A 27,624-nucleotide genomic window follows, 5' to 3' on the forward strand; every position below is an offset into this window, starting at 1 on the left:
ACAGAAACCCAAAGAATTGGAGCTTAATAAATATTAATAGGATTGAAAATCCATAAAAATGTACTCTTAGCTTTTATTTTTATATTGCTTTGATTTACAAAACCTAAAAATTCATCTTCATTTCATCTAGTTGTGTTTCTTTAAAAAACAACATGTATTTTTTGTATCACCATTTTGCCAATGATTTCAGCTACTACAAGGGCAACTCTCAAGCACAAAGTAATCAGGAGGTTACTACAAGGCTGTCTTATAATTATTTAATCTGAATACCATTTCGTTAAAAATATATAACACAATTTCTTTCTCCCCACTTAGGGGAAAAAAAAAAGGGAGAGAAAGAAAATCCACATCTGCCTCCTGAACTGGTACTGAAGTTTTTAGCTACACTGTACTTGGAGCAGAATTTTCCCACTAATACAGATGTATCCAAAAAGGTATCCAAGAGTCATATCAGCAACATTCAATTTAAAAATTTCAAGCAATTTTTTTTGTGGAAAGCGATAGAACACATTCCCAATGCAGAAAATGCCTGGCAGATTTTTTTTTTTTTAAGAAAATTCCGTTTTTCAGTCAATGAGAGCGAGTATTCTTTCACTATTCATAAGAATGGAGGCTGAAATCACATCCAAAACTGGATTACGTCAGACTGGTAGCAAGATAAGGTCACTTAGGGATCAGATTTTTGCTAATTCAGTTCTCTGTTTTATTACTGTGAGGAATTACTCTGATTCACTGAAAGAGAGCAAAACAATAAAGCAGTTCAACCCTGCCTACCACAGATCATAAAACGAGTACGGATATTGCAAAGCCATGCTGCTGGAAACAGGGGCATTAGTGCAGTTGTCACTGTGTGCCACACAATCTCAACCTCCTGTAAAAAAATTTCTGGGCCATTAAGATAACACAGAAAACTTAAAGTAAGTGAAATAATTTTGTCGCATCCGCTGCCAGAACAAACAATGTGATGACTCCAAGAAAGACATAAAAGCCAGTTTAATTATCTCTTCTTTGAAGGAGGCATTGGCTCAGGCCAGACAGTCTCGATCCAGATGTGAACTGTTGCAAAGATCAAGGTGAAAAGGGAAAATTTAGGCTAAATATAAGGAAGACATTTTTTCCAACGAGGGTGGTGAGGAACTGGTTATCCAGAGAAGCTCTGGCTGCCCTATCCCTAGAAACATTCAAGGCCCAGATTGGACAGGGCTCTGAGCTACCTGGTCTAGTGGAAGGTGACCCTGCCCATCTTAAAGCTCTTTTGAGCCCAAACCATCCTATGATTCTGTGATCCCCAGATGTGTTGTTAAGACCCTCTCTACTTTCAGTAGTCAGTTATCAGGGACATCAGCTCTTCCTGCAAAACTGCTTTGCACTTCCCATCTGCTGGAAAAGTCAGTCAGCATTCCGGGAGCGCTGCTGGATCTGTGAAGTCTCGCACCAAGAGCTGCTCACAAATAATCAGCACTTGCTCTGTAGAGCAGCATTTCAGCGGAGCCAGGTGCAAACCCAGATCAAAAAGGAGGTGTGGGCAGTGTTCACAGTTAGCAAAACACTGCATTTTTCCCACTTTTCCGAACGGAAAGAGTGATAGGTACAATACAGTTTGTTCTGTCGCCTCTGGCGCATTTAACGCTACAATTCAAATGCGAACCTCAGTTTTGTAGGATTGCTTCCTGATTTTTTCAGCGTCGCATGAATGCCTTTCTAAATAGATGCAAATATAAAGCTGTACAGGTGACACACTAAAAATATAATTGAAGCTGGTGCTTTCATAAAAGTAATTAGCAATCGCTCAAGTTGCAATGGATGACAGCCTCAAGAGGATTGCTGCCCTGGCAGGGAAGTAAATGCAACTTACATTACAGTCACTGTTCTGTTCTTTAATGCTATTTTGTTATAACAGGCAAGTACAAGCTGCTGATTATGTATTCATTGCCATGTAGAGCTTTTGGCTGATCTTTTTGTCCATAGGCTTAGATGTGTATGTCTCACTCCTGTAGCTTAAAGTATTCCCTCTTAGAGAAAAAAAGTTGCAGTAAATGAGCAAATAAATGCAACTACAAGAAGAGAAGGCCAACAGAAAAATCTTTTTAGCTCAGGGTGAAAGTCCATGACCATACATGTGTTTGTCTTGCTCAGAATTCATGCAGTGACTACAATATGCCTGTTTTATAGTAACATTATAACTAGACTTACAGACATTTTACAAACACTTTAAACGGCCTAGGTTTATACTCTAGTTTAAACTCCTGGTTCCTAGGAGTCATCCTCCTTCCAGTTTCAGCAAACTATAGGACAAATCCTGCTCCTATAACAGTGAATGGCAATGTTCCCACCAGACAAGTCTTTAAATCAACACCTGCCTTCAGCTATCCCTGGATAAGCCCCAGGTTCCACACCTGCTCTCCTTAGGAACATGCTTAAGTGAGGGCCTTAAACACGCATGGATTGAGTCTCTGAATATGCTTTGCAGCTCTTCAGTGCAATGAACAGCACTTAATCATAAAAGGAGCAATGCCTGACTACATGGTCAGCCCTTTGCACTGAGTAAAACAAGGTGTAACTCTATGGCACCCAGCACATTGTTTTTCCTAGGCCAAAATTTATATTTTAACACACTTATTTTTATGCGATGGCTGATCATTCCATCGTATTAAGCTACTTAATATCCTATTATTTCAAGGGATCTCCATAGCAGCACTTGTATCACGTGCAGCAATGGCACACTACCACACAGTTTGTAAGACCATAACACAGTCCACTGGGAAGTGACATCAGCATCTGTGGGTTTCTGTGAGCTAAGTCTTGCCTATTCACCTCCAGTTACCCTGTGTTGTTCAGATGCACTTGTACTCTTTGTGCTCATCCTTTCATGCATCTAAAAATAAAACTGTATTAGAAAAACAAGGAGAAAATTGTACTGGTTCTACAAGAGGTTGGGGACTGAGTTTGAAAAACAGCTTCAGTGGGCAGCTGATGCAGCTCTTTGCCTCCGGGAGGGTCATAAATGCAGTGGCCCGAAGACAGCCCTGTGCTAGGGGCTGATTGTGTCACTAATCCCTCTGAAGGGGCCATTTCCCATTGTTCCTATGACTTCTGGAGAGAGTCCCTAACTGGCTCACACATGAACCAGCTGTGGTGGAGAGAGAGATCTGTTCGACCACAGTCGGTCTCAACATGTTCTCGCCTCTGCCTCCCTTTGAGTCCCAATGATTATATTCAGGAGCTGAAAGAGCACCACTAAGACGCTGAGTGGTAAACACACAAATCAGGTCAATCCTTTTGCTTTCCTTGTAATCCCTGTGCATTATTTGTTACTGGCTTTTACTGCTGCCTCTTTCTCCTCTTCGGGCACTCTGTGCACGCATCCAGGCCCTCTTGCTCTCCTTCTCCCTCACACCATGTATTGTGGCAATCCCTTCTTATCAAAACTCCCATGTTCTGCACTACTTTACTACATCCACTGGCTTTATATCTTCACCTCTCTTGTCTTTTCCTCACTGTAAATTCTCTAGAGCGGGGAACTTGCTTTCTCCAAGTTTGTACTAAAGCCTGCAAATTTACGGCACTCTAGGAATGTTTGATAACAGCACCTAAATAATTAATGAAAGCTGCAGCAACCCTTTCTTTTTCCCTATTTGGAGGCTGTAAGGCAGCAAGACAAGTGGGAGGCAGCAAATATTTCATGGGCTAAGATTAGACGTGATTCGCACCCCTATGGGGGGTAACTGACTGACAAACACTTGCACTTAGGAAAGACTGGAATTAAGTTGAGCAGGAATTAAAGAAAAGAAGCATTGCTTCAGCTACATGAACCATAAAAGCAGCACAGGAGCATCATAAACAGCCCAGTCCCCAAAAAATAAACTGCAATAAAAAGAACGGGATGTTTTAATTTCAGCTCCGCAATGATATTCTATCTCTTTCCCTCTGGACTTAAGCAGAAGTCCACTATTTTGTCCAAAGTTTTCCATCTTCATTGGAAAGGAAAAAATAAAGGATATAATGGCAAATAATAGCTCATGATTTTGCAGCCTGAAGGAGGTAGTAAACATTTCTAAAATTTAAAAAAAAAAAAAAAGTAGGCACAAACATGAAATAAACCAAACACAGTAAGACTATGAGAGCAGCAAACAGAAAAAATTATTTCGAAAAAAGATAAAAGAGATTTGTTATTATAGGAGAGGCTATGATAAAAGACAGATGTGAAATTATTTCAAGAAATAAGAAGGGAGAAAAAGGGAACAAAGAAAAGGAAAAGATTTTATCTCAGGAAAAAATTTTCAAAATCTACCAAATATTCAAATTCCCTGCATCTGTGTCTGAGCTGATGTCTGTTCATCTTTTAGAGATGAGAATTTGGTCCTGGTCTTGTAAAACTTGATTTGAATTTCACGGTTGACTTTTCTGTGGACACGAATTTACCCTCTGAGTGCTCATAGGTCCAGATGCTTTCCACTGGAGCACAATGCAAAGGACTGTATGGAATTTTGTGCCCTCAAAATAATCAATAATGTAATCCTGATGATTATGTCAGTTTTGCTGCTAAATCTCCTGGTTTATGAAGGCAATCAAGTACTTTGGCACCAAAGAATAGTAACTGCATTTAAAGAAATTTGAACCTGAAAAGTGCAGGGCAAAAATCAGAAGCCACTATGTCTGGGACTGAATGTTTATCAGGGAAAACATCATGAAAAAAATAGTATAAAAAGGGCAGTAAATTGCTTGATTTTAGTGCAGTGAAGACTTCAAAATTAGTTCTCTTTTAGAACAGAGACATAATGACCAGCTTCTGAATAGATATTGGCACAGCAGGCCACACAAAAGCCATGATTAGCTGCTGTCTGAGGGAATATTCAGTTAATATTTGTTCTATTTCGATGTTGATTTCTGACCTTTCCTCTTTGACTTTAATTGGTCAAAATCCAAAGCTTTTTTTGGATTTATTTAACACCAGACAACTGTTTCTGAATTGCCAAATTCCCAGTAAAGATGGGAGAAAAGGCACTTCACAGTTTTTTCTGATACTTTTTCAACTTCAGCTAATTCTGGAGTAGTAAACAACATTCATAACAGCTGCGACATCACTTGCAATGCAACAGTTCTTGAACTAGTTACAGGGAAGGAAAAAAACCAAATTATGACCTATGTCATGTCAAATCTGATTCAGATGTCCTTCACCTTCACTGAGAAAAGAGCAGGTATTCTGCAATTGCAAGCCTGTACTTCAATGCCAGTATTCAGCAAGAAAAGGATGTGATACAACCTCACTCCAGATTTTAATATTAGACAGAACCATCAGAAGCTTCTTTGTTAACTCCTAAGACAGTGATAATCCTGCAGTTTTTTCATCTCTTTACATTTACAGTTAATAATATGGGAAAATATTTCATGATATTTCAGAGCTGTAGCTGCTGTTTTATGAAAGCCTCCTCACCGATTGATTTACATCCACAACTCCCCTTCCAACAGCTTCCTTCCCAAATTAAACATGCTAATGATTTTCTATGCAAAATTTAACAACCTAATAGGCTGAACAAGTCAAATGAAAATACACTAATTGTTGCCTTTGATGTATACTATTCTGCCAATTCTCTCATGAAAGCAGTATATTAGCATTAGCTGGAGTACTTACTAAAATATAGATTAATAAAAGAAAGCTTACATACATATACATGTTAAGAAAATGACACTGCAGACTGCAGAAAACACAACTTCAAGGCTCAGGAGTGACACAAATGGTTATTATACCCCAGAAAACCGTTTTCACAGGAGTCCTGAAAACAGGCTAATAAAGAATGAACCACAAACCTTTATCTGAATTAGCCGGCATGGGTTCATAACACTGGGTTTATGCAAAAAAGAAGGCAAAACCAAGATTACATAGTCAAAATAATAAACCCAGAATGAGAGAGATAATAAAAGGCTAGCAAGAGAGCAGAAGGCTTCCTGGCTTCCTGCCTTCCCCCAGAGATCTGAAATGAGCTCCCTCAAGACACTGCCCAGTTGCCTTATAAAGTAAGACTTCCACGTGTGTATTTTTTCACCTAGAGTTCAGGCAATAGTGTGTTTTAGCCAGAGAACAGCATTACAGAGAGAGCTTTACTGTAGAACTGGTTCATTCTGGCCTCCAGCCCAGTTCTGAGTGTGAGGTTTGGTGCCACCATGATCCTAATGCACTTAAAGGAAACAGAGGCAAACAAACAAGAAGGGAATATAAATATTGTCGAAAGAAATAGTGACACAAAATTACTTTCTATTGCTTTGTCTTTAAGAGTTTGGTTATAATGATTTGATAATCTAATCTAATTGATCTCTCCAAGTACTTCTATGGCTCTAATCACTGTAGTATCTGATTAGTGGAACAGATCCATACTTTATCTCCAGATTTAATAACTAAATCTATACTTGAAACAGAGTGACACGAATTCAGCAGAGGGAGAGGGCCAGATGCTGCTTAGTCAGGGGAGGAGGGAGGGAAAGGGAAAGGTTAGTGAGGTCCAGAATCACTGGAAAGATGTTTGGCTTTGTGTCAAATCATCCTGCTGCAACCATTTAAACAGCCCTTTTCTGGGATTAGAGAAGTAAAGCAGGAATTTGACATAACTAATGGGGGCAGAACCAAAAATGAGCTACTGTTTGTGGCCCACTCTCCTTCAAACTGTCTTCATCGCAAGCATAAAGTAAATGCAATTACTATTATCATCAGTTCTTTGTTCTCATCCAGGCTAGCACTTCATCAGCCTGGAAATAATGACATTTCCTGAATGCATTTCAACGGCTTCTTAACCTTTCTTGTTCCTGATAACCAGGACAATGTCATGTTGCACTCAGAGATTTTAGCAGTGAAAAGGTTAACACCAAAAATCGCTAATGATAACAACAGTACTCACTGAGCCAGATAATCACTCACAAAGAATTTCAATCCAAAGTCACTTAAAATTCAAGGAAATCTCTGTATTTCTTTAAGGAAGTGACAGCAGTTAGAAGAATATTCATAATTCAAACAACAGGCCCAAATCTGACTTACTGCTTAGTTTATCTACTTTTAATCAAGGAATATTAAGGGCTAGCTTTTGGTTTACCTTAAGTTAAACCTATTTTGCGACATGTCCTCTAACACAGGTGCTGGGCAGAGAGGGGTGACAGCCAGGCCACTTGAACAGTGCTAATGTCAAGCACGGAAGGGATATGGAGCATTTCTGAAAAGTTATTTGTTTCTTCCACTCTCATTTGACTGCTGCTTGTTTGTTGTGGTGATGCGAACCCAAACAAGCTTGTAGTTGAAGATGTCAAAGCTCTGGGCAGAAAAACAGCAACTAATATACGTTAGCAAACTCTGGAGAGAAAAATAGTTTCTGCCACTGAAAACTGCAGGGTGGAATTGTGTGCTGCCTTCTTCTTCGCCTTATTTTGCCTAAAGGGAAAGAGCCTTTTAATCCTATTTCTATGCTTGGTTTGCACAGCGCCTGGCAGTGTACACCTGCTCCAACGTGTGTGTCAGGAGCCTTCTCTGCTGTCAGATCCCTTTCCTTGCTCCTCTCAGCTCATCATCTGTCTCCCAGCTCACCTCTGCAAGCGAACGTCCCTCTCATGCCTCACCACATTCCGGCAGCCATCTCTCAGAGATGTCAGGGAGGGAAACAAAATCAGCCTGTCAAAAACACGACTGTCTCACAGGGCAAGGAGCGATGCTCCCTTTCACACGTGAACAACACTGAATATGATGCACACAGAAGAGGGTGGGAGGGATTTCTGCTAACAGACCCAAATTCAGGATGGGGGGGGGAGGCTTTTAACCTGACCTCTTCAGCAATCATCCATGTCTCTGTAAAACTCGAGCACCCATTTCCCATGACTCCCTCTCATAACGTGCTTCTGGCCAGGCAATACCTTCAATATTTGAACTGCAAATGCAGCACTTAAAGAATTGCAGTTAATCAAAGGTTTCATGGCACTTTAAAGAAAAGACAATCGATGCATCTTTTCTTTCTTTATGTGAGACCTCATCTACAGACTTCATATAAAAGAGACCACAGGTGCTTCAGCTCTTAAGTAGAGCAATTATATGTTGTTTCAAAAGTTATTTTTTCGAGCAAAAGTAATCCATTTGTCATTAACCAACGGCTCAGTTAATGACTGAAAAGTGTAGAAAACCAACTTAATTCTCTCTCCTGTTCCACACAGGTCTTAATGGATTCGTATGGAGAGCTACTTCAACTGCGTTTCACATCACAGAGAACAGGGAAAGGACTAAGATTTTAAAAGCGAGGTTTACAGGCTGATGATTTCTTGTGAAATTTAATGAAATAAATCTGCCTCTCCAACAGCCATATACAGAAATATTTCACGGATCTGAAGTACTAGATAGACCACAGAGCACTTTCAGTAATGAAAGCAGTCTTGTGGTAGGTAAACACGCAAAATTTTCTGTTTTGTCTCACATAAGTATTTTAGATCTGACCTACAGCAACTAAGTTCAGACTTAAGTAAAAAACATCCAAGGGTTTTCGTGGCACTTTAAAATAGATATGAAAACATGTGAGTCAATATCCATTTTTCAATTAAGTAAGACAAATTGTACTAGCTTTCATTTGAGCTTTCAAATCTGACTGTATTCATATACACATCTATGTAGATAAATGTATGTTTCATATTCTCTTACCACTGGGTCCATCTTGTTAAGACTATTGCTTTGGGAATGAGGATTCTCAGAGTCTGAGTTCTCATTGGGTCAGCTGAATGAAGCTGGTGGATGGCATATTCTGTTTGCTTGTTCACTACATTAAGAATAATATATTAAAGAAAATTAAATTAAAGGCAAAGAGTAATGTTGGCAGAAACTAAAAAAATCCCTGCAAGGCCACTGGAGGGAGGTTGAAAACAACAGTGGTGCACAACTTCTGGTTAAAGGGCAGCAAGTCCTCAGGAAAGCACCACGACTGTCTGAGCAAATTGCATCTTGGGCTGGCTGCCTTAGCATGGAACACTGACACAGGATGGTATAAACAGGGAGCTCTTCTCCAGGCCATGGGTGGATAGCCTTTATTTTATTTGGAGCATGGTATGGCGTTGTTGCTATCTCCAGAATCCCCTGTTTCTTGGAGCTTTCGCTTCTTTTTGTGGGACATTAAAATTCTGCATTAGAGCAGACCCTGCAAACCCTCCTTAATCAGGCATGAGCAAGAAAACCAGGTGAGGCGAATTAAGTGAATTAAACAGAAGGTTTGTCTAACCTGCCTGATCGCATCTGAAGTAACCGGGAAGAATGTGCATGTGTCATTCCCATAAAAAAACTGGGAGCCAGGACTGGAAGAGGAGCCCCAGCTGGTAGGTGGGAGGTGAGCAGCCGGGTGGAATGGGAATGGGAGCCCTCCCAGCTGGTGTGTGCACAGCTCCAGCCTGCCCAGAGCCTGGGCTCAGCAGCGGGGTGCTGTCCTCAGCGGCAGAGCTGAGGTGGGTGTCATGGGTAAGGGTGGCTGCACTGTCCCCAGCCATGGCACAGGTACACTGCTGTGCCCTCACCAGTTAAGAACACACTGTTATTAGATGTGAAAACACAGAATGATAATATAAGCCTAAAAATTATATACGCCTTACTGCCATTTTCAGTGACTTTTAAAATTAACTGAAGGAAGAGAAGAAGAGATCATGTGTACGCTACAGAAGGTTGACATGGAAGAGGGTGAGAAATCTGTGATCCTGAGGTTTTGGTAGATTCTGGCATATGCTATGTTATCCTTGCCAGTTATTCCCCACCCACTCTGGAGGAGAGAAAGGGAAATGCTCCATAGGGTTCCTCTGTATCCACACTGCTTAGTTCTTCTCCTAGGCCTGGAGCATCACACAGATCTGTGCTACAAAAGGAATTATTTTTCCTCTTTCCCCAACACCTGGAGTTGCACAACTGAGACACTCCAATGCGTAAGCAGATCATCGAAACTAACCACGGAATGAAAACCTCCTTATATGTAGTGGAGCGTTTTCATCATCTTCAATCAATTGTTGGACAGGTTTTTCCCTCTGTATAGAAAAAGGAGGTCTAAGTACAGGCTGTGCTTGCCTATGGATCCTATTTGCCCTATCCTCTGGGCTGAGCCTTCTAGAAAGATTCAGCTATCCATGCAATCTTCTTCCTACACAATGCAGCTTTCCATTAAAAATCTGCAGACAGCTTTTAGGTGTAAGAATATTGAGAACAGAAAGTAAAGACAGAAAGGCAATAGAGACAAATCCTTTTCCATGAGCTCTGTGAAATCTTTCCTTAAAATAACTTTGGAGGGGTTTTACTGCCAGTTCATAATGTGGATGAATCACTTCTGATATTTCTGATAAAACAATATTCAAAACTTCAAAATCACTTCCAATTCATTTATGCTACCATTTAATTAGTGCTTCTGCAACATGTTACAAGGACGTCATTATCCCCTATAATTGTATAATAATTACAATTTTTAATGAAATAATTGCAAGTACACTAGATGTGTAGATATAATTATGGTAATTACATAAATACCTGATTTTCAGCTAATAATTAAAGAAGGCCTTTACATAAAGGGTAAAATTTAACAAATGGAAGTTTTCCAGAAAACAAATACAAATAATAAGTGGCTCTCCTGTAGTTTCTGTCTTCCTAGAGTCTCACTCTCTATATACTAAATATTTAATTTTCATCATATTATAAAAGAATATAAGGATTAAAAAATTACTTAAAAAAAATATTAGTTCATATCGAGAGACCTCAATACTTTGCCTTTGCAGAGTCTGATCCCAAATCACTGACATTAATGTAGCCCAAATCTAATAATGCTATGAAAGCTCAGCATCTCACAAGACACTGAATTGTAAACAACCACTGAAAGCAGGAAATTGTGAATAACACCCATGACAACATATAAACTGTATTCTCATTCTCTGTAACATAAAGGGACAGATCCAGGAGTGCCATAAAATACTCAGGAAAAGGCCCATGCGTGGAAGAGTGAGCCTTCCTTCTGGGCACAGCACCCCAGCACTGCTGCTGCTAAACCTCACCAGTCCTGCTGGCTCTGGTTCCCTCCCAAAATGTGTCTTTTTGGTCAAACCTACTGGCTGTATCTCTGGTAACACAGAAATCCTGCAGAAGATGTTTTCTCCCTCTGTCCCCCTTGGTGGATGGATCTCCAAGGCAATGATATCTCAAAAAAGGAACTTTCAGAGCCTCATCAGCTGAAAAACCAGAAGAACTTCAGCAAGATAATTTTCCTTCTCTTCAAACACATTCCTGCAACTAAAATTACTGTGTGTTTACTGTACTATCAGTATGAACAGGAAAGTCAAAAGGCACCCTCAATAGAAAGCACATGGAAAACTCTGCCAGGGCAGATTGATTCCTGCTCTGATAGCACTGAGGGATATTAAAAGAATTCCCACAGCAGAGGAATTAGCAACATGATTCAGTGCTGCTGTTGAAATGTTTCAAAACATTTTGGCAAAACTCTGGAAGGGGAAGTCAGCTGCAGCACCTGGAATATGCCATTTCCATGTGTCTTGCAATTTCTGCAAGAGTAGCCCTGAGGTAGCTCAAATTCTGGCCAGAGACCACTCTGGTTCCTGCAATGTGTTAGAACATAGGTGCAAACATGGTTGAAAGTCAGCTTTGTCCCAGTTCCCTTAGCTTGTATTGTTCAGTGCTGCTTTTTTTTTTAGGATAAATCTCATTATTACAAGCATGAGAAAGTAAAATAAGAGATATGGATATTGAAACAGAAGGAAATGGTTTGATATCCCAAAAACAAATCTCATTTATGGTAAGCTCATTAAAGTAGTTGGTTCTGTATGCAGAGTCTAATTAATAATACTATACATATCAAAGTGGAGAAGACATGTAAATTTGACATCATAAAGTAAGTAAAAATGAAGAGGGCTAAAGAATTATAAGTGAAAGGAATTTGGGGAAAAAAAAAGAAATTATAGTGGAGCAATATTCAAGCCATAAGGAGATTATTAACATTGTAAGTGAGATGATCCTTAAGAATGGTTTGACACATGTAAGCATCATGTTTCAGACTTCAAAAAATATGCAAAGAACACTAAAAATGTTTGTATCCATGAGTATTATAAGGAAACAAAGAGATGAAGAGCATTAACACAGAGGCGAGCAAAGGCATAATACTACAATCCGGGGGAGGTGGGCGGGGGGGAAGGGGAGAAAATAATAGTTATCCAAAAGTCATATTAATTACTCAAATTAATTCAGTGCCTCCTGAAAATGTACAAATATACTTAGGTTGTTATTTTTTATAAGATTTGTCCATTCTGGCTTTCAGTGATAAATTAGAAACTAACAGATTGAAAGGAAAACCATCTCACAGATGTTTACTGAGTAAAACTGGTCCAAGCCGAGAAAGGCCAGGGGAAGAAGCACAAACCAGTTTTATCCGACTTAGCATTATCAGGGTAGCAGCACTATTTTAGAGCCTGTGTGGGGGAGGACGTAGAAAATGAAAAGCAAGCAGTAAAATAATGGACAAGGAATGGAATTAGATCAGAATTTAAGACCTGTTAGAGCTATAAGCACTGTCAAGGTACATGAACAAAGCAATGACAGCACAACAACCGTGTGGTCAGCAAGAGCCCAGAGCCCGAACAAGCAGACATTTACAGAGGGCTGTGACCAGTGCTGATGGCATTTAAGATGACTGGAGCCTTAAAATGCAGTCTGCAAAGTCTTCTATTGTCAGGCACTGGCTCACCCAGAAAGAGGGCTGGAGAAAGTACATCGGAGTTTAAGCATTTTATTTCAAATATGACATAAACCTACTGCACATCTTTGAAAAACTCTGCTAACTGACACTAACAGCTTTAGATTGTGAAAGGATGAAAAGGTCTGTACAAGACAATGTTTGCTTCATTATCTTCTTCCATGTATTACCAGTATAATAGGAAATGCTGCAGTAGTATCTGAGGAATGAAAAAACAGGAATATGGGGCTTCAAAAAGGAACAGAAAAATAGACCAATCTTGCTGTCTTGGGATGTAGCAGTGGAGTTCAGGATTATGGGCTACACTTGTGCCTGCTGATACCACAGGGAATGAGGATAAGAGCTCTCCAGCCAGGAGCCAGCAAGGGTGGATGGGGGTGAGACTTCAGATGTGTGCAGTCAACCACTGACACAAATAAACTACGGGGAAATAATTCATTATGAATTTTCAAAGCAGTCTAATGAAGATATACATCCTTTCTAAGGGTTGATATACACCAAATTATGCACAAAGGTAGCTCTGTGGGTTTGGTCCTCACTCTCAAGTGACCCTGAGCCCCAGTAATGGTCTGCAAATGCATGTCCTTAGCCTGCTGGCAGTGTAACATACTTTGACACAGCTCAGTGATGAAGGCTTATACCCAAGATTTCATTTCTTTCATTTATATGGTCACGGAGGAAAAAATATTTCAATCATTTTTGACAATCAATTTACCATCTACATGTCCATTACTTTGATATTATTTTCTAAATTACATACTTAGAAAAGAAGAAATTGGATAATTGATTGACAACTTTTGCCAGTGGAAATGCAGATGTTAACAGGTCTCAGCTTGCCCTTTTCTGGTTGCTTTCAGAGCTGAAATTTAAGGAAGTCTAATGGAACTGCACATGTTTCATTAATTCTTCTTTTCCAAGATTTAATGACAAGTAAACAGTTCTAGGGTAGTTAAAAGGAGTATTGGAACAAACAATCACCAGAGACACAGAAGAACAGGTGAAATTTCTGCTTAGATCTGTAAGGAATATTTCACATTGCTAAGCTCAAGGCCTTAAGGTTATCAGAGCCATTTACAAAACACAACTGATGTAACATATTTTCTATTGAAAACCCAGGAAGATCAAAGGAGGATGAGATTACAGAAATGTGATTTGTGTTTCAGTTCCATGAATATATTTGTATGTATGTATATACGTTCCTGTGCGTCCATAGTAACCGCAGCCATAACCCAGGAAGGATGGTGTTGGGAGCTTTGCTCTGAAAATCAAGTAGCCCATTAGGAGGCATAAATATTAATAGAGCTGTCTAATCCTACACTCTCAAATGAGGTAGTTCAGATCATGAGTCTTCGCATTTAAAATTTATTCAGTGCACTGACTAGAATAAGAAACAGAATCCACATGTGGAGAAGTCACTGATGTTGGGCGGTCTCTGAGCCACTGGTAATTCCTAAACATAAAAGTAAGGCTCAAGTGATTTCTTTCCTTATTCTACTCCTAATTCCCCTACAAATACTAATATATCCAAAACTGCACGGGCCTGGCTCCATGACATCAAGTATATACCATCTACACCTCCACATTTTCACATTCTTCCACATCTTCAGGCAATGTTAAGGTTTTAGTACAGGTTCTTAAGAAAGAATACACTGTCATCCCAAGTGCAGAGCACACCAGAAACCTGTGGTTTCTTTTAATGGTCGTATTAGTGATCCTTTTCAAATTTTCTTTATGTAGTTGTCGTCAAATTAGGAAATCCATGGTGCAAACTGTTGCAATGCCAAGAAATTAATATAGAGTACATTAAAACTCCACATGTACTGTCCTCCTAGAGATAGGAAGTTACCCTGTCATTCTGGATCATAAGTAAAATATTTGTGTTTTGACCATAAAGAAAATTAGAAATCTTAAATGCCAAACAGCAGAAAACTATTTAGGTAATCCCTAGAAATGATGAAGAAGTTTGTTAGGACATTCAGGAAATGCCACATAATCAAAAACATAATTAATATCAGTCACTAAAATGGTGTTGCCTACAGTATAACCTAGGGTCTATTAGAATTTAGAGTTATGGAGTCTAGACTCAAGAAAAGCAACACAAAATTAATCAGATGTCTTTGCAATGATTTTCCAAAACCAGCTCTAGCAAATGCAGATTTCTGCATAATCAAAATGGAATTAACAACCTCTGACCTTCATGTACCTGAAGGGAAAGACATAAAACCAGATGCTCTTTCTTTATCTATTAAATCAATAAATTGAAGATTAAGTAACTGAAATACAGGCCTCTATGTTTAGCAAAAATGATTCATGGATAGAATTCCTTTCAGGTAACTTCATGTATCTACATGTATCTTCATCAGATTGCTTCCTGTACTTCAAAATTTTGAATTTTCTCATGTCCCTTAGATGATAATTAAGTATAAATACTAATTTATTTATCTAATTTTATCTATTTCATGTAATAAGAATCAAACCCTATATAATGACAACATATGGCAGTTGGTTCAGTCACTTTGATCTTACATATCCTTTATGAACTAAGAAGATAGTGTAAATGTCTGCCTCTGATATTTGGATTTTCTATTTCCAGTAATTTTCATCTCTAAATGTAATGAAATTACTGCATCCTAAAAATCCAGCAAAAGAGAGAATATTGGGCCTTTCTTCTTCTCATACAAAACCAATGCCATCTCCAAGCTGCAGTTGCTGCTCAAATGCTGTCACTCTACTGCAACTTTGTTCTGCTACATGACTCCTTTTACCACCAGGTGTGGGGACAATCCAAGCCAAGGATGATCCCAGCTTCCATACGGACGAGTAGAGTGTGAGTTGCTACATGTATGCATCATATATTGCATACAATATAGGATTATTACAGATATCTCAGCTGTCCAGGCTGAAGGTATTCAGGACTTTCGCTTGCCAACAGCAAAAGGCAGGCTTCTGCTGTCTTTATTGTGCTGTGTGTGCAATGAATTTAACTGGAAAGGTACCCACTGAATTTCAAATAACTCTCTCCTTATTCCCCCTCCTTCAGGCTCACAGGACAATAAACATGACTTTCTCAGCTACTGGGCTCTCCCTCCCTTTATTTTTGCTATTTTTCTGATTTTTTTTTTTTTTATTTTTTTAATACCCTCTCATACGAAAGATGCTTTCCGAGAACAATGATGGGGATCTGCATCTTTATTTATGACTTTGTGAATCAGCGTCTGGGTGATAGGAAGTGAAAGTTGCTCAGCTAATTACACACGCTTGATGAACTGCGTAATAACTGCTGCAGCACTGCACATTAATTGAATGCATATAAATGACAGCAGTTATTCCAACTTGAATGATGTGTGAAGAAGTGACGTTGCTCACAGTACACTGATTATCTTTATTTCCAGCTTTGGGAATCCAGCTTAAACAACTGTACTTTCAAAGCACTGAGCAAAAATTCCCCAACAGGAGATGCCTCAAAGCCTGACACTTTAGACACAAAATTGCTTTAAGTCTCTGAAAGTGACTTAGACCATCTAAAAAAGCATACATCGAGCTACTACAATTAATAGTTAATAATTAACAACCAGCTGCAACCAACAGTCAGTAGGAGCTGTAAGAGCAAAAGCCTTGGAAACAAGGCCACCTTCATTTAGAGGCCTAGATATCGCCTTAAAAAGCTAATACAGGGTTTACAGAATCGAATTTTGCCCAACTCTAAACATTCTTGCTATGACACTTTCCTAAAATGTATTTGTTTTGGAATGACAGGGACATATAACAAATGATATAAATAATACAGATTACAGGTAATAGGCAACTATGTATGCCCACAGTACCCTTTGTTTTCCCTCAAAAGCATTCTAATTCAAGTGTAGTCCACCTCTAACATAACACATTATTTTAAAAAAACCAATAAAAATAATTTGATGCAAAAAAAAAAAGTGTGAAGTAGTACAAAATTAGCACTTTAAACTAGTACCAAATGCCTACTTCATATCAGCACCAAAATATACCTTCTCTACCGCATGTCAACTGCCCCAGGAATTTGCAAATATTCACAAAGAAATCTGCAAATTCTTCCATACTCTTTAACACGAAAAGGGTAGAAGCCAAGTTTCCAAAGCTTCTAAAAGCAGCCTAGTTTCCAAAGTACCATGTCACAATATTTTAGCAGTTCACCACACTCCTATTAAGAGTTTTTGGGCTTGACAAAGAGAGCTGTAATCACAGAATAAAGGGAATCAACACTCACTTTCAGGAGCGCGTAAACGAAAGAAAGTGTTTCGCATCTACGTTTCAGGAAAGTTAACACTGCTCCAAGAAAACAGGGCGTATCCTGTGGAAAGTCAATGCAGATTTTCAGCCCTGCATTGCTACATTTCATAGCCTTTATGCCATACTACTGGAAGAGAGAACTGTGGAGCTGTGCCAGCACCTCCAGTGGCAGCAGTACCCATCCCCAGGCACAGAGATACCTCCTGTGCCTGCACATACAACATTCTGTGTCCTCACACCAGGCACAGACACTCCTCAGAACCACGAGGCCAAGAGAGAAGCTGCCAATAAGATCAGCGTGAGAGAGAGATGATCAGGTGCAACTGGCTTTACAAACGTTATCTTCCCATCTGCTGTACTTGGTCCTCTCTTTAAACACCTTTCTGGCTCCATTACGGCAAGACAGCCCCTAACAGTCCACAGCACCAGCAATCAGCCTCTTTCAGCTGTATTATTCGTTCTTCCTTTGCAAGGTTTCGATCTCTCCCCCATATTTTTTTTTTTTGTGTCCACTTTATACATACCTCCTTTTCTACATATTTTCTTGCCGGGTTTTCTGGCACATTCCTTGGATATTCTTTTGACTGAAAAATGAATAGAAGACTAGAAAATAACATGGAGCTCCATCACAGACAGTAGGAGCATGCAACACCACTATCTAACTTAAATATGACCTGCTTTATTAGGTGCGGAAGATTCTCAACTTGTTGTGCCTGCACATGCAATGGAAAAGATGTTGATGCATCTTCCCAGAAGTCAGTGGGTGGCAATGAGAATTAGGTACCAACTTTTTGACCTAAAAATACACGTGCTGTGGGAGAAAAAAAAATGAGCGTAGACAGAAAGAAAAAAAAAATAAAAATTAAAAAAAATAAAAAAACAAGGACAAATGCACACAGAGAAAAGCAGCATGCATACATGTAATAAGCTGGCATGCAAACAGAGAAAGCCATGCATGCTACCAGTACACGTGAATTAATATTGTTAGAACGTAGAACAGGAAAATAAAAAGATCTCCCTGTTTCGCCTGCTATTAACTCACCATCCTCGGTCGGGACATAGATATTTAAATAGAGGCAGTCTTCGTTCTGATCTTGTACGTAGGTGGAAACTACATCCAAGTTATTAGTAAACCACACGGGAAGCATGACTTCAGGCAACCTGCCTTCTATAATGTTCTGGGGACACACTGGAGCAAACTGGGTGGTATTTTTGATATCTGCCCAGGGGGACGGAGGCTCAGGAGGCTGAAAGCGGCGCTCCCCGGTCGGAGGGGCAGCATACGGAACCCCGAGAAACTGAATAACGGGCCCCAGAATTTCATTATTAAGTTCCTTCTTAATCCCTCTTATCTTGCCAAAGTTGGTGGTCACCACCGGGTTGGTATCATCCAATTTTTGGGAGGACACAGCTGCAGCGTGGAGCAAAAATCCCAGCGTACAAACAGCAAAAGTGGCATTCAATCCCATGTGTAGCAGGCGGACCACCGTCGCTCTCCATACACAGTTCAGCCACACGGATCTTGGAAAGGCCATGGTCCCACATTAGTTGTGTGACTACAACGAAGCAATCTGATTTGTATCCACTGGTGTAAAAACAGGGCGACCGAAGGAAACAGACTGAGTTTCCTAAATAGGTGCCTGTCAGAAAAATCTCAAAAGGCTTTTCATGCGGTAAGTATCTTCCATTGATTTCACACTTATTGAAGCTGCATCTTCACTCAGCACTATTTATCAGACTACATCCTATTGACAATTCTGTTTTCCATAGCAGCAATATGAAGAGAGCAGCCATTTACTGCAGAATCCCCTCTTATAAATCAAATCCAGTTAGCCGCAGGTCTATATCCTGGAGAAAATGAAAATAAATCATTAGTATGAAAGAGCTAATATGAGCAGAGTGATAACTAGATGTTTCACACGTTATTTACATACATTAATAGTTGCTAGAGTCATGTCAGTAAAACTGCAGTAGTTTATGGGTCCATGAAATGGTGGGTGAAACGCTGATTACTGGATTATCTATAATGTCACCTGTTGAATTTACAGAGACTTTTCAGAAGAAACAGGACTCATAGAAAACACATTTTTAAAATTCACCTTTTCAAGAATAAGCAATTTGCTGCCAGGCTACATTACTTAAGTGCTTATGTTATTATTTTATTTAACTTAATCAGTTCATAATCAATTTGCACCTTGTTTTCACAAGTAGATTTTTTAAAATGAAAGCAATTATTTCTTAAAGCAGAATGTGGGGAAATTAAGATAGACAGGCATACTGAAGACTCAAATGTACTTTATTTCATTAAAAACAGTTTATAATACATACAATTTTTTTTTTCATTTCAAAATACAGTGTCTGATTGAAACATTGAGTCAACTGGAATATATCTGTAAGGATAACATGAATTACTGTGTTTATTCATAATAACCTGAATTATCATACTTTATACGGTTTTCTTATTCCACAAGTTTCTGATAGCTGATGAAAAACACTTACAGACTGAAATGTTCGTATCAATGAAGAATCAAAACCTGTTCCCACTGAAGTCAACAGCAAATTCTGAATTTGCACAGAAGTATAACTGGACCTCTGTGGGTTGGTTTGTTGTTGGCTTTCTTTTTCAGAACTGATTTGGAAAAGGATGTGAACAGGCAGTTTAGGGATGGAGCTGTATATCACAACTTTTACATCAGATCAATCCTTCGTTCCTTATAAAAGACTGACTTCAGTGAAAAATGAAAATGCATGTTGAAAGCACTCAATTCCTACCACCCTTGATTTATAACATAAACAATAAACATTCCCATAAGACAGTAGAAATCTTATCTTTCATATATCCACATGCTGACTGAACAATACCCTAGAAAAATAATCAGTTAGGATCAGAGACTGCATAATCTGAAATTCCAGATGCTATTTTCAACTACTTTAGCTCAGAGGTTGTCACACAAGGCTGTGTTCCAGCACTTCTGAAAATTGCTCAGTACGTATCATTATGTCTTCCATATTCATGTGAAACATATTTCCAACACGACTTACAATATCCTATTATTTAAAATGCAGCGTTATACACAACATAGCAGTGTAATCTTACACTCCCTATTAAGCAGTGTGTAATGCACGAGAAATGTGTTTTGCTTTGTATAGGAAACATTTTAAACCACCTGCTTTTGAAACAGCATTGGCAGCTTTAATGAGAATTGTTTTTTTTTATCATGTCTATACACATTGTAGAGAGAATTCAAAAGAACGGCTTGTCTAATAGTCAGACTACCCTGCAGTTTGGGTTATTAAAAAGGAGATTGTAAAAGCTATATAGGACAGCAGGAGATTTGGTTCATGTCTAGTGTTCCTTTAGCTCTGAACAATCTATCTCAGGAGGCAATAAGGAGATAGATGAAGCTTTTCCACAATTTTCTCTCTCCCTTTCTTTCTCTGCTAATTCTAACACCTTCAGTGTGAAACTGCATTAACAAACAGGCTTATATCCTTCATTCTCCAGCTGCAAATTCTTGGCATTTTCTGGAAACACACCAATTTAGCTGCAGAAAATAATTCCCTAAACTTGATGTATGTGTTTGCATTTAGTTTAAAACACTTACACGGAATGGCAGACGTTCGCCTCGTGGAGGATTGTTGCATTTCAGATTTTGGAAGTAGTAGGATGTTACTGGATCAATAGTAAAGGTAGAGTATGCAGACAGGTGTCAGAGCAGAAGGCACCAAGTATAACTTTTCTGAGTTGATGTACAAAGAAAGATGGAAGCTTATTCATTAGTGGTATTCAAAAACCTCCAGAGATTTAAACCTGGGTCTTGCCATCACTAGGGGGTTGTTTTCCTGTCAAAAATGGGAAAATGCACTCTCTCTTCTTTCTCAAACTCAAACTTTTAAATAGCAGGAGATTAATCTCAGTAGCCCTCCTGCTACATGGTCTGGGAAAGGTCTGAGGACAACAAATCCAACATAAGTGCACCAAGGAAAAACATCCTCCTTCATTTCAAGCTGCTGAGTTGGTTCAATGTTGAAAATTACCAAGATGCTACTAATAATTCACCTAGCATCTGTTTTCAGATCTAAGACAACTTTTTAATGCACTTTTGATACCTAAAATGGTAAATTCAATGTAAATTCAAAGCAAATCCTAGAGCTGGACTACAGTTCTAAGTTTGTCCATCTGCTGGTTTGCCATTGTAGCTGAACAGCTCAGCTGTGATCTACAGTTCTGGTTTGCCTCCCATGGACAAGGCTTTAACCTAAGTCAGAGACAGGGTGTTAAAAGGTAAGAATATAACTCAATGCTGTGTTTGGCTATTCCTAATTAATTAACTACTGGGTAGTAGTTAGCCTCAGTAAATAGATGGATAGGCTATACAGGGCAGTAAATTGTAAAGCACCTTCTGAATTTGAATCAAAAGATTTTCATTGTATTTGCAACTTGACTTTTGGATTTGCTCTTTTAAGCCTTTCTTTTTAAATGGCTAAGTAACAGTTTATTTTTGAGACTGAGAGGTCAGATATTCAAGCCTGTCACTGCCTGCCCTGAAGCCATCACATTAAAAACACAAACTCAACGCAAATAAAAAGACTGAGATTAATCAAATCTTTTGAGACTTCCATGCCAAAATTTCATTGCGAGCACCAAGTGCAAGGGTAAACAGGGAAGCTGGCCAGGAGCAGGTCTTACTCATTGAGAATCAGTGCTGGACAAAATTCTCCTCAGTCCTTCCAGGTGAGCTATATAAGATTTTCCCTTGCTATCTGGACTTGGCTGAACTCAAATCAGTGGGAAAAAGGAGAAGCAATAAACAGCAGCAGGAATGCTCAGTGAGACAGGCAGGAGAATAAACTAAAGAGTAACGATGATCAGTGTGGGACAAGACTGAGCATCAAAATACTGTGGATCTGAGGAGGAGGAGAAACATTTTCAGATTTTACTGCTGTCTAGATTGGAGGATCACAATTGCTCCCTCTGGTAACACAAATGAATTCTACTGTAAAAGGTATTTGATAAAGTCTTTCATGGTCTTTCGAACAGTCTATACTGTATAGAGGGTTTTTTCTATCATCTATTATTTTATTATCTCCTTTTCTGAATTCAAATTACTTTATAGCTCAGATTCTGAAATACTTTGGAGAGGCATTTAGTATGCTGAGGAGTGAACAATCCAAGATAGCTTCAGTGCATCTTTGCATTTCCAATGACACAGGGCATCCCACAACAGGTCATATCTGCTGCAAACTGCAGCAGCTAAATTCCTCATTGTTGCTCATGCAGAGACCTTCAGATCTCAAGGGATGGTTTGATCTGTACCACCTCTCAATAGCTCCAATGGATTAATAAAACCTTTGGTGGCACCCAAGGCTTCTGGCCATATGCCAGCCTCAGCACATGTAAAGGCTATCATTGTTATGATTAAAAAAAACCCCACAAAACAAACAAAGAAACAAAAACCAAGAAAGGGCTATTTTCTTTTTAGCTGAAGATGTACTCTGTGATTTGATATTCATGCCTAAAAATACCTTTCCACCTCAATTTTGCCAGCAAATCCCAATTGCACAAACGTTCATACAAAGTGATTGTAAGAGTTTGGAACACTACACAGTGCTGCTTCCTTTCAAAAAACACAAGTGGTATTTTGCAGAATGAGCTCTATTTGCATCCATTTTTACTTACAACAGTCTCTACTTAAAACTAGGAGCCCTGAGATGTTTCACGTCTCTAAGAAGAAATCCATGTTCTAAAATACACTACGGTGCCAAACAGGAGCATGACCAGGGGAACAGAAGCCATTAGAGGGAAGGCTCTGACCCAGGGTGAACACTACATCAGTGTGACACACCAGTTGTAAACATGATCAGACAAATCCTCCAGAGATGAATCACAGAATTTCCCATCTCTTCTTCAGTGTTTCAGGTTAGCAAAGGGAAGTTCTGTGCCAAATGCAGAGTATTTTCTCTTAATGGAGCAGTAAAAAGGACCAGGTTGGATGGGGCTTGGAGCAACCTGGGCAAGGGGAAGGTGTCCCTAGCCATGGCAGGGGGTCAAAACTAGATGATGTTTAGAGGTGCTTTCCAACCCAAACCATTCTGTAAAAGATTTTAAAACGGACGCTGCTCTTGGCTATTTCCATAAATACTTGGTGAAGGGACGGGATTTGCATGTTTTTAGTCCAAGAAATTAACTACGTGCATTTAAAAACACAGGTGTATGAAATGATAACAGAGGAGACTGCAATCCTGAATATGTAGCACACGTAAGAAGGGTACAGCTCTGGTGGGATTTGGTTAACTCCCACATGCCACCACTCCTTCCACCTCAGAGCAGCTACAGGTCCGGAAGCTCCAGAAAGTTGTTACAAATCCAGCCCTGCTGAGAGGCAGAACCTTTGTCAAGATCACCAACAAAGGTACGAATGAGATACCATCCTGTTGGGCCCGCAGTCCCACCCCACATTAGTTTGAGATTACAAGTGTTATGTTACAAGGTCGGCAAACAGCCCACTGGTAAGGATTTCTGGATGCTACGAGCTGTGTAAATATATCACTCCCAGATCAGAGAAAATGATTCCTCGCTGCCATTCTCACATTCACCTCTATTTAATATGTTTTGTAGACAAAACCCCATATCCAATTAGTGAAAAATACAGTACTTAAATACACTATTCAATGCAGTGTAGCAAAATCAGTGAAAAGTTGAATTAAACTGAGTAGATGTCATTAGGCTCCTTTAAATTGTGATGCATTTTTCAGCTGCACTGTATTTTTGTTCTTTCCCATTAATGGGAATATTCACTAACTCAAACTCCTTATTAACTAGTATTTCCATGATCAAAAGATCCCTTTAAATAATTTCTGTAACTTAGTTTGCCAAAGTAGAAAAAGTTCTGATCATAATCCTCTATTAAACTGTTTTTGAATTAGACAAATTAAGCCTGTGAGAAGAAGAGGGTTACTTGAGTCTTATTATCTTCCATTTACTCACGTCAATAAATCATTTTCTTAAAGCAGTTCTACTTCTTAGCTGAAGTAATTGTTTATTTTACCAGAAGTTGACTAGAATCTTTTAATGTGGACCATAGCTGCCTGACATTTTGCACAGTAAGTAGATAACGAAATGGTGATTTTACCCATAACAGAAAGAATGGGTAACTCTGTCACTTATGTGTAAAGTTTTAGACAGCTAAGTAATACAGATTTAAATTAAAAATGACAGATGCACTGGCTTGGAATATAATGGGCACTGAAGTGAACCTTTATTCCTTTTAGCAGCTTACAGTTAACTCTTAAATGGACCACATATTATACTCACTTTTGAGTACTGTAACCGTTCAGCTAAATGATCAAATGGCTATTCTGTTGATGGCAGCACTGTGCTTCAGGACAGAGAGATATTGTGACCTACTGTAGAAATTCAACTGAACTGATGTTAATCAGAGGTCATTCTGCAGGAAAAAAAATAACCCAGATACTCCTTATTTGAGAACTTCAGTGTTGAAATCTATATATTGTATATCTTTAAGTCAACTGGATTTCATTTGCTTTGATTAATACTTCATACAGTAAGCACATGCTTCCCATCTGATCACTCTAACAGAGTGTCTAGAACCCTCACAGAGGCTCTGAAAACCAACTGTTCTTTTGTTGTCTCTTGCAGGTGAAAAACTAATGTTATAGAATTGCTGACAAAGTTCTTCACCTGATATATAATTGCAGCTAACCCTTGGTTCACTGGGGTTAATCATGTGAGAAAAGTAAATTGGATTTTCTTCATCACCTTTAATGCAATTGTAATACCAACAATATTACCTTTAATGCTAGTTTATCACCTAAGACAAGCTTTCATACCAGATTCATAAGAAAGATATCATTTTTGTATTTTCCTATTTGAGGGGTGCTAGGAATTCAAAATAAAACAAGACAGAATACAGTTATTACCACTTCTTGACAGACAGCTCTGCAAACCAAGATGCTTGAATGAACTCAGATTTGTCCATGAACTGTTTGTCTATCTGGATACAATACAATAACAGTTCCAAGAACACAAAACCCTTGTTGTAGAATTAGATCAATAACTGGTTCTTCAATAAGATGATTTTTTTTTTTTTTTAAGACAAACACCAAAAAATTTTCTTGTGGCAGAAAAATATGCTTTTTGTTCTTGATCAGATGGTCAAGATGGTCTCAATTTCATCAGGGTAACTGAGATCAAATTCCAACTCATCATAAAATTCACAGAGGTGTAAATATAATTTATTAATCACAAACCAAACATCTCTAACTCAACTCTGAAAGTGCTCTTGAATGGTATTACCACGCTTTCCAAAACTGCAGAGTGCACACTACAGTTTGAGAGCAATATTGGCATTATAGGGATCTATCAACTTGAAGAGGCTGTTTCCTGTGATCTAGCATTCTGTACATCTGTGACTTTACTTGCATTTGTTCCAAAATGAATTTCATGCTTAACTTGTTTTTCTTAATTAAACTTCCTTTAGCAGTTTCTAATATGTGCATTATTAAAACTCATTAGTCCCATTCATGCCTGCCTGTCATTTTTGGCTTCATATTCATGTACCAAAGAGCTCTGCTGCTTTATATAGGAAGCAAATTAAATAATAAATATGAGAACTTGAACGTTTTATGAGTGTCAGTATGAGAAAGTGGCTGTAAGGCCCATAAGGTTTCACACAAAAAAAGCATTACAGCTAAAGCTAACATGCTGACACATCTTTGATCTATAAAGTCTGCAGTAATGGTAGCAGTAAAGTGTTGTGCCATAGATGGGGAATTTTTCTCTCACATGAAATAGAAATAGGATATAGCACAGACTATATTTACTGTTGTAAAAAAATTTCAAATAAAATTTCCCAAAAGCTTAGAATATAACACCATTAAATGTCTACAAAGATTTACTCTTTCCATCTGACTTCATGTGTAGCTCCTATTATTCAGCTCCTTGTCCTCTTTTCATTTTCTACCACTATCTGTGAGAAAGAGACTTATTTGTTATAGCAACCACTCTCGGGTCTCCCTGTGGTCATGTCCTGGTCATGCTGATCACAATTCCAGTGACCAGAGGGTTTCCTAACCCAGCAATGGGGTCTCATGGTGGCTATATCAGGCCCCCAATTCTCCACAAAAACCCCATCACTGGGAAACCAGTTGAAGAAACAAAAGCTCCATCCCACAATGCCTATTTTACACAGGTTTGAGGATGTCAAAATATTCAGTCTATCTGTAAGGCTTCTCCTAACTAAATTGTCATTTTCTCCTCATGAATATTTCTAACACTATGTGCCTACACAACACTTTGCTGCTTTCAAGTACTTTTTTGGAAACTGGGGGACGGGGTTGGGAAGGCTCAAGTTAAAGAATGATTTTAAGTTCAAATGTTGAACTTAAAAGCTTCCGACAAGATGGAATTAAATAAAGTTATAAAATACAACAGAAATGTATTCCCCTCATTAAATTCCCAGAACCAGTTCAACAAGTGGGCTAATGGCATCTCTAGGCAGGATGTGATTAAGGAGATTTAGAAAACAAAATTTTAAATTGTCATTTAAGTTCTTTGCTTGGTTAAAGGAATATGAGTCACTTGAAGTACAATATTTGTAAAGTGTCCTTGACTGTTTTTATGATTTCACAGTCACATGTTGCTAATTTCCAAACATTACATTCTCCCTTGATATGGTGCAAAAGACCTAACCAAGCATCATCAGAAGGTAAGAGGCTACCCAAAGGCAGCACTAAAACTGATTGTGCAGAAAATATTATGAGAACAAAACAGAATAATTCAACAAATGGGGTAAAGAGAACTTCAACTGCTTTTCTTTTAATGGTCTCATCTTTTATTTGCAGCCTGGACCTTTACATCGCCTGATAACCGGGAGGACATTTACAGTAGAGACATTGTGCCCCATGGTTTCACATCGCTGGTGGTCCTTCACACCACCTTTAGTTTTCTAGAGAAAAGTGGCATGATAGAGTGGGTGCACAGGCAAATTTGAACATGGTACTAAATAGCCAACTAGCCACAGTTATGAAAACAGCCTGTTGGAAAACATGTAGGCTCTTCAGAGGCAGATGGAAACCTGGAGCTGAGTCACCAAGAAGCCAACAAGATTTCCCCTTGTAACTGTGATAATTCAATAGTCATTCAGGGGAATGTAAGGTCATCATTCCCATTTAAAACTACAGGATGTGCCCTCGATATGAAACACATGATGAAGTTTTCCCATCAGTTTCTTTTTTTTTTGCATCCCCCAATTCCCTCCCTCCTTCTGTTCCTCCCTCCCGTACAAACTCTTGTGCAACAACTGGGCAGCAGGGCAGGCATCCCCCTCTGAGTGCTTACATGCCTTCCTAATGCAGAGCTCAGAATCAGGGCTATAGTAATGAAAATATGTTTATAGAACAGCCTTTATTCATCAGTCTGGATCTACTTTTTACCATTACCTTTTTATACTTACCATGATGGATGTCTGAGACTAATCAGAAATTATATTATTTACTGGATCAGATTGATAACTGCCCGTCCCTTATTAAAAGAAATCCACAAAGGTTTCTACTGAGTCTCTGGCAAAATGCTGTCTTTTCATTATTTGCTTTCAAAGAA

The 27,624-nt window shown here is 38.8% G+C and overlaps 1 protein-coding gene across 8 annotated transcripts in view; it reads right to left on the reverse strand.

Annotated features, from left to right (window-relative positions):
- NLGN1 (neuroligin 1) overlaps positions 1-27,624 on the reverse strand; it is a 430,580-nt gene that overhangs the window by 280,682 nt on the left and 122,274 nt on the right. For 4 of the 8 annotated variants that reach the window (XM_050308089.1, XM_050308088.1, XM_050308091.1 and 1 more), the window contains exons 2-3: positions 18,046-18,851; positions 17,528-17,587 (exon numbers count right to left, since the gene is read on the reverse strand). In XM_050308089.1, coding sequence (XP_050164046.1) covers positions 17,528-17,587; positions 18,046-18,538 — 553 coding nt within the window. In that variant the 5' untranslated portion in view covers positions 18,539-18,851. The remainder of the gene's footprint in view (positions 1-17,527; positions 17,588-18,045; positions 18,852-27,624) is intronic. The other 4 variants (XM_050308095.1, XM_050308093.1, XM_050308094.1 and 1 more) reach the window with 1 other exon arrangement.

The sequence above is a fragment of the Myiozetetes cayanensis genome, unplaced genomic scaffold, assembly GCF_022539395.1.
Source record: "Myiozetetes cayanensis isolate MyiCay16 unplaced genomic scaffold, myiCay2020 scf13, whole genome shotgun sequence".
NCBI classification, from domain to species: Eukaryota; Metazoa; Chordata; class Aves; order Passeriformes; family Tyrannidae; genus Myiozetetes; species Myiozetetes cayanensis.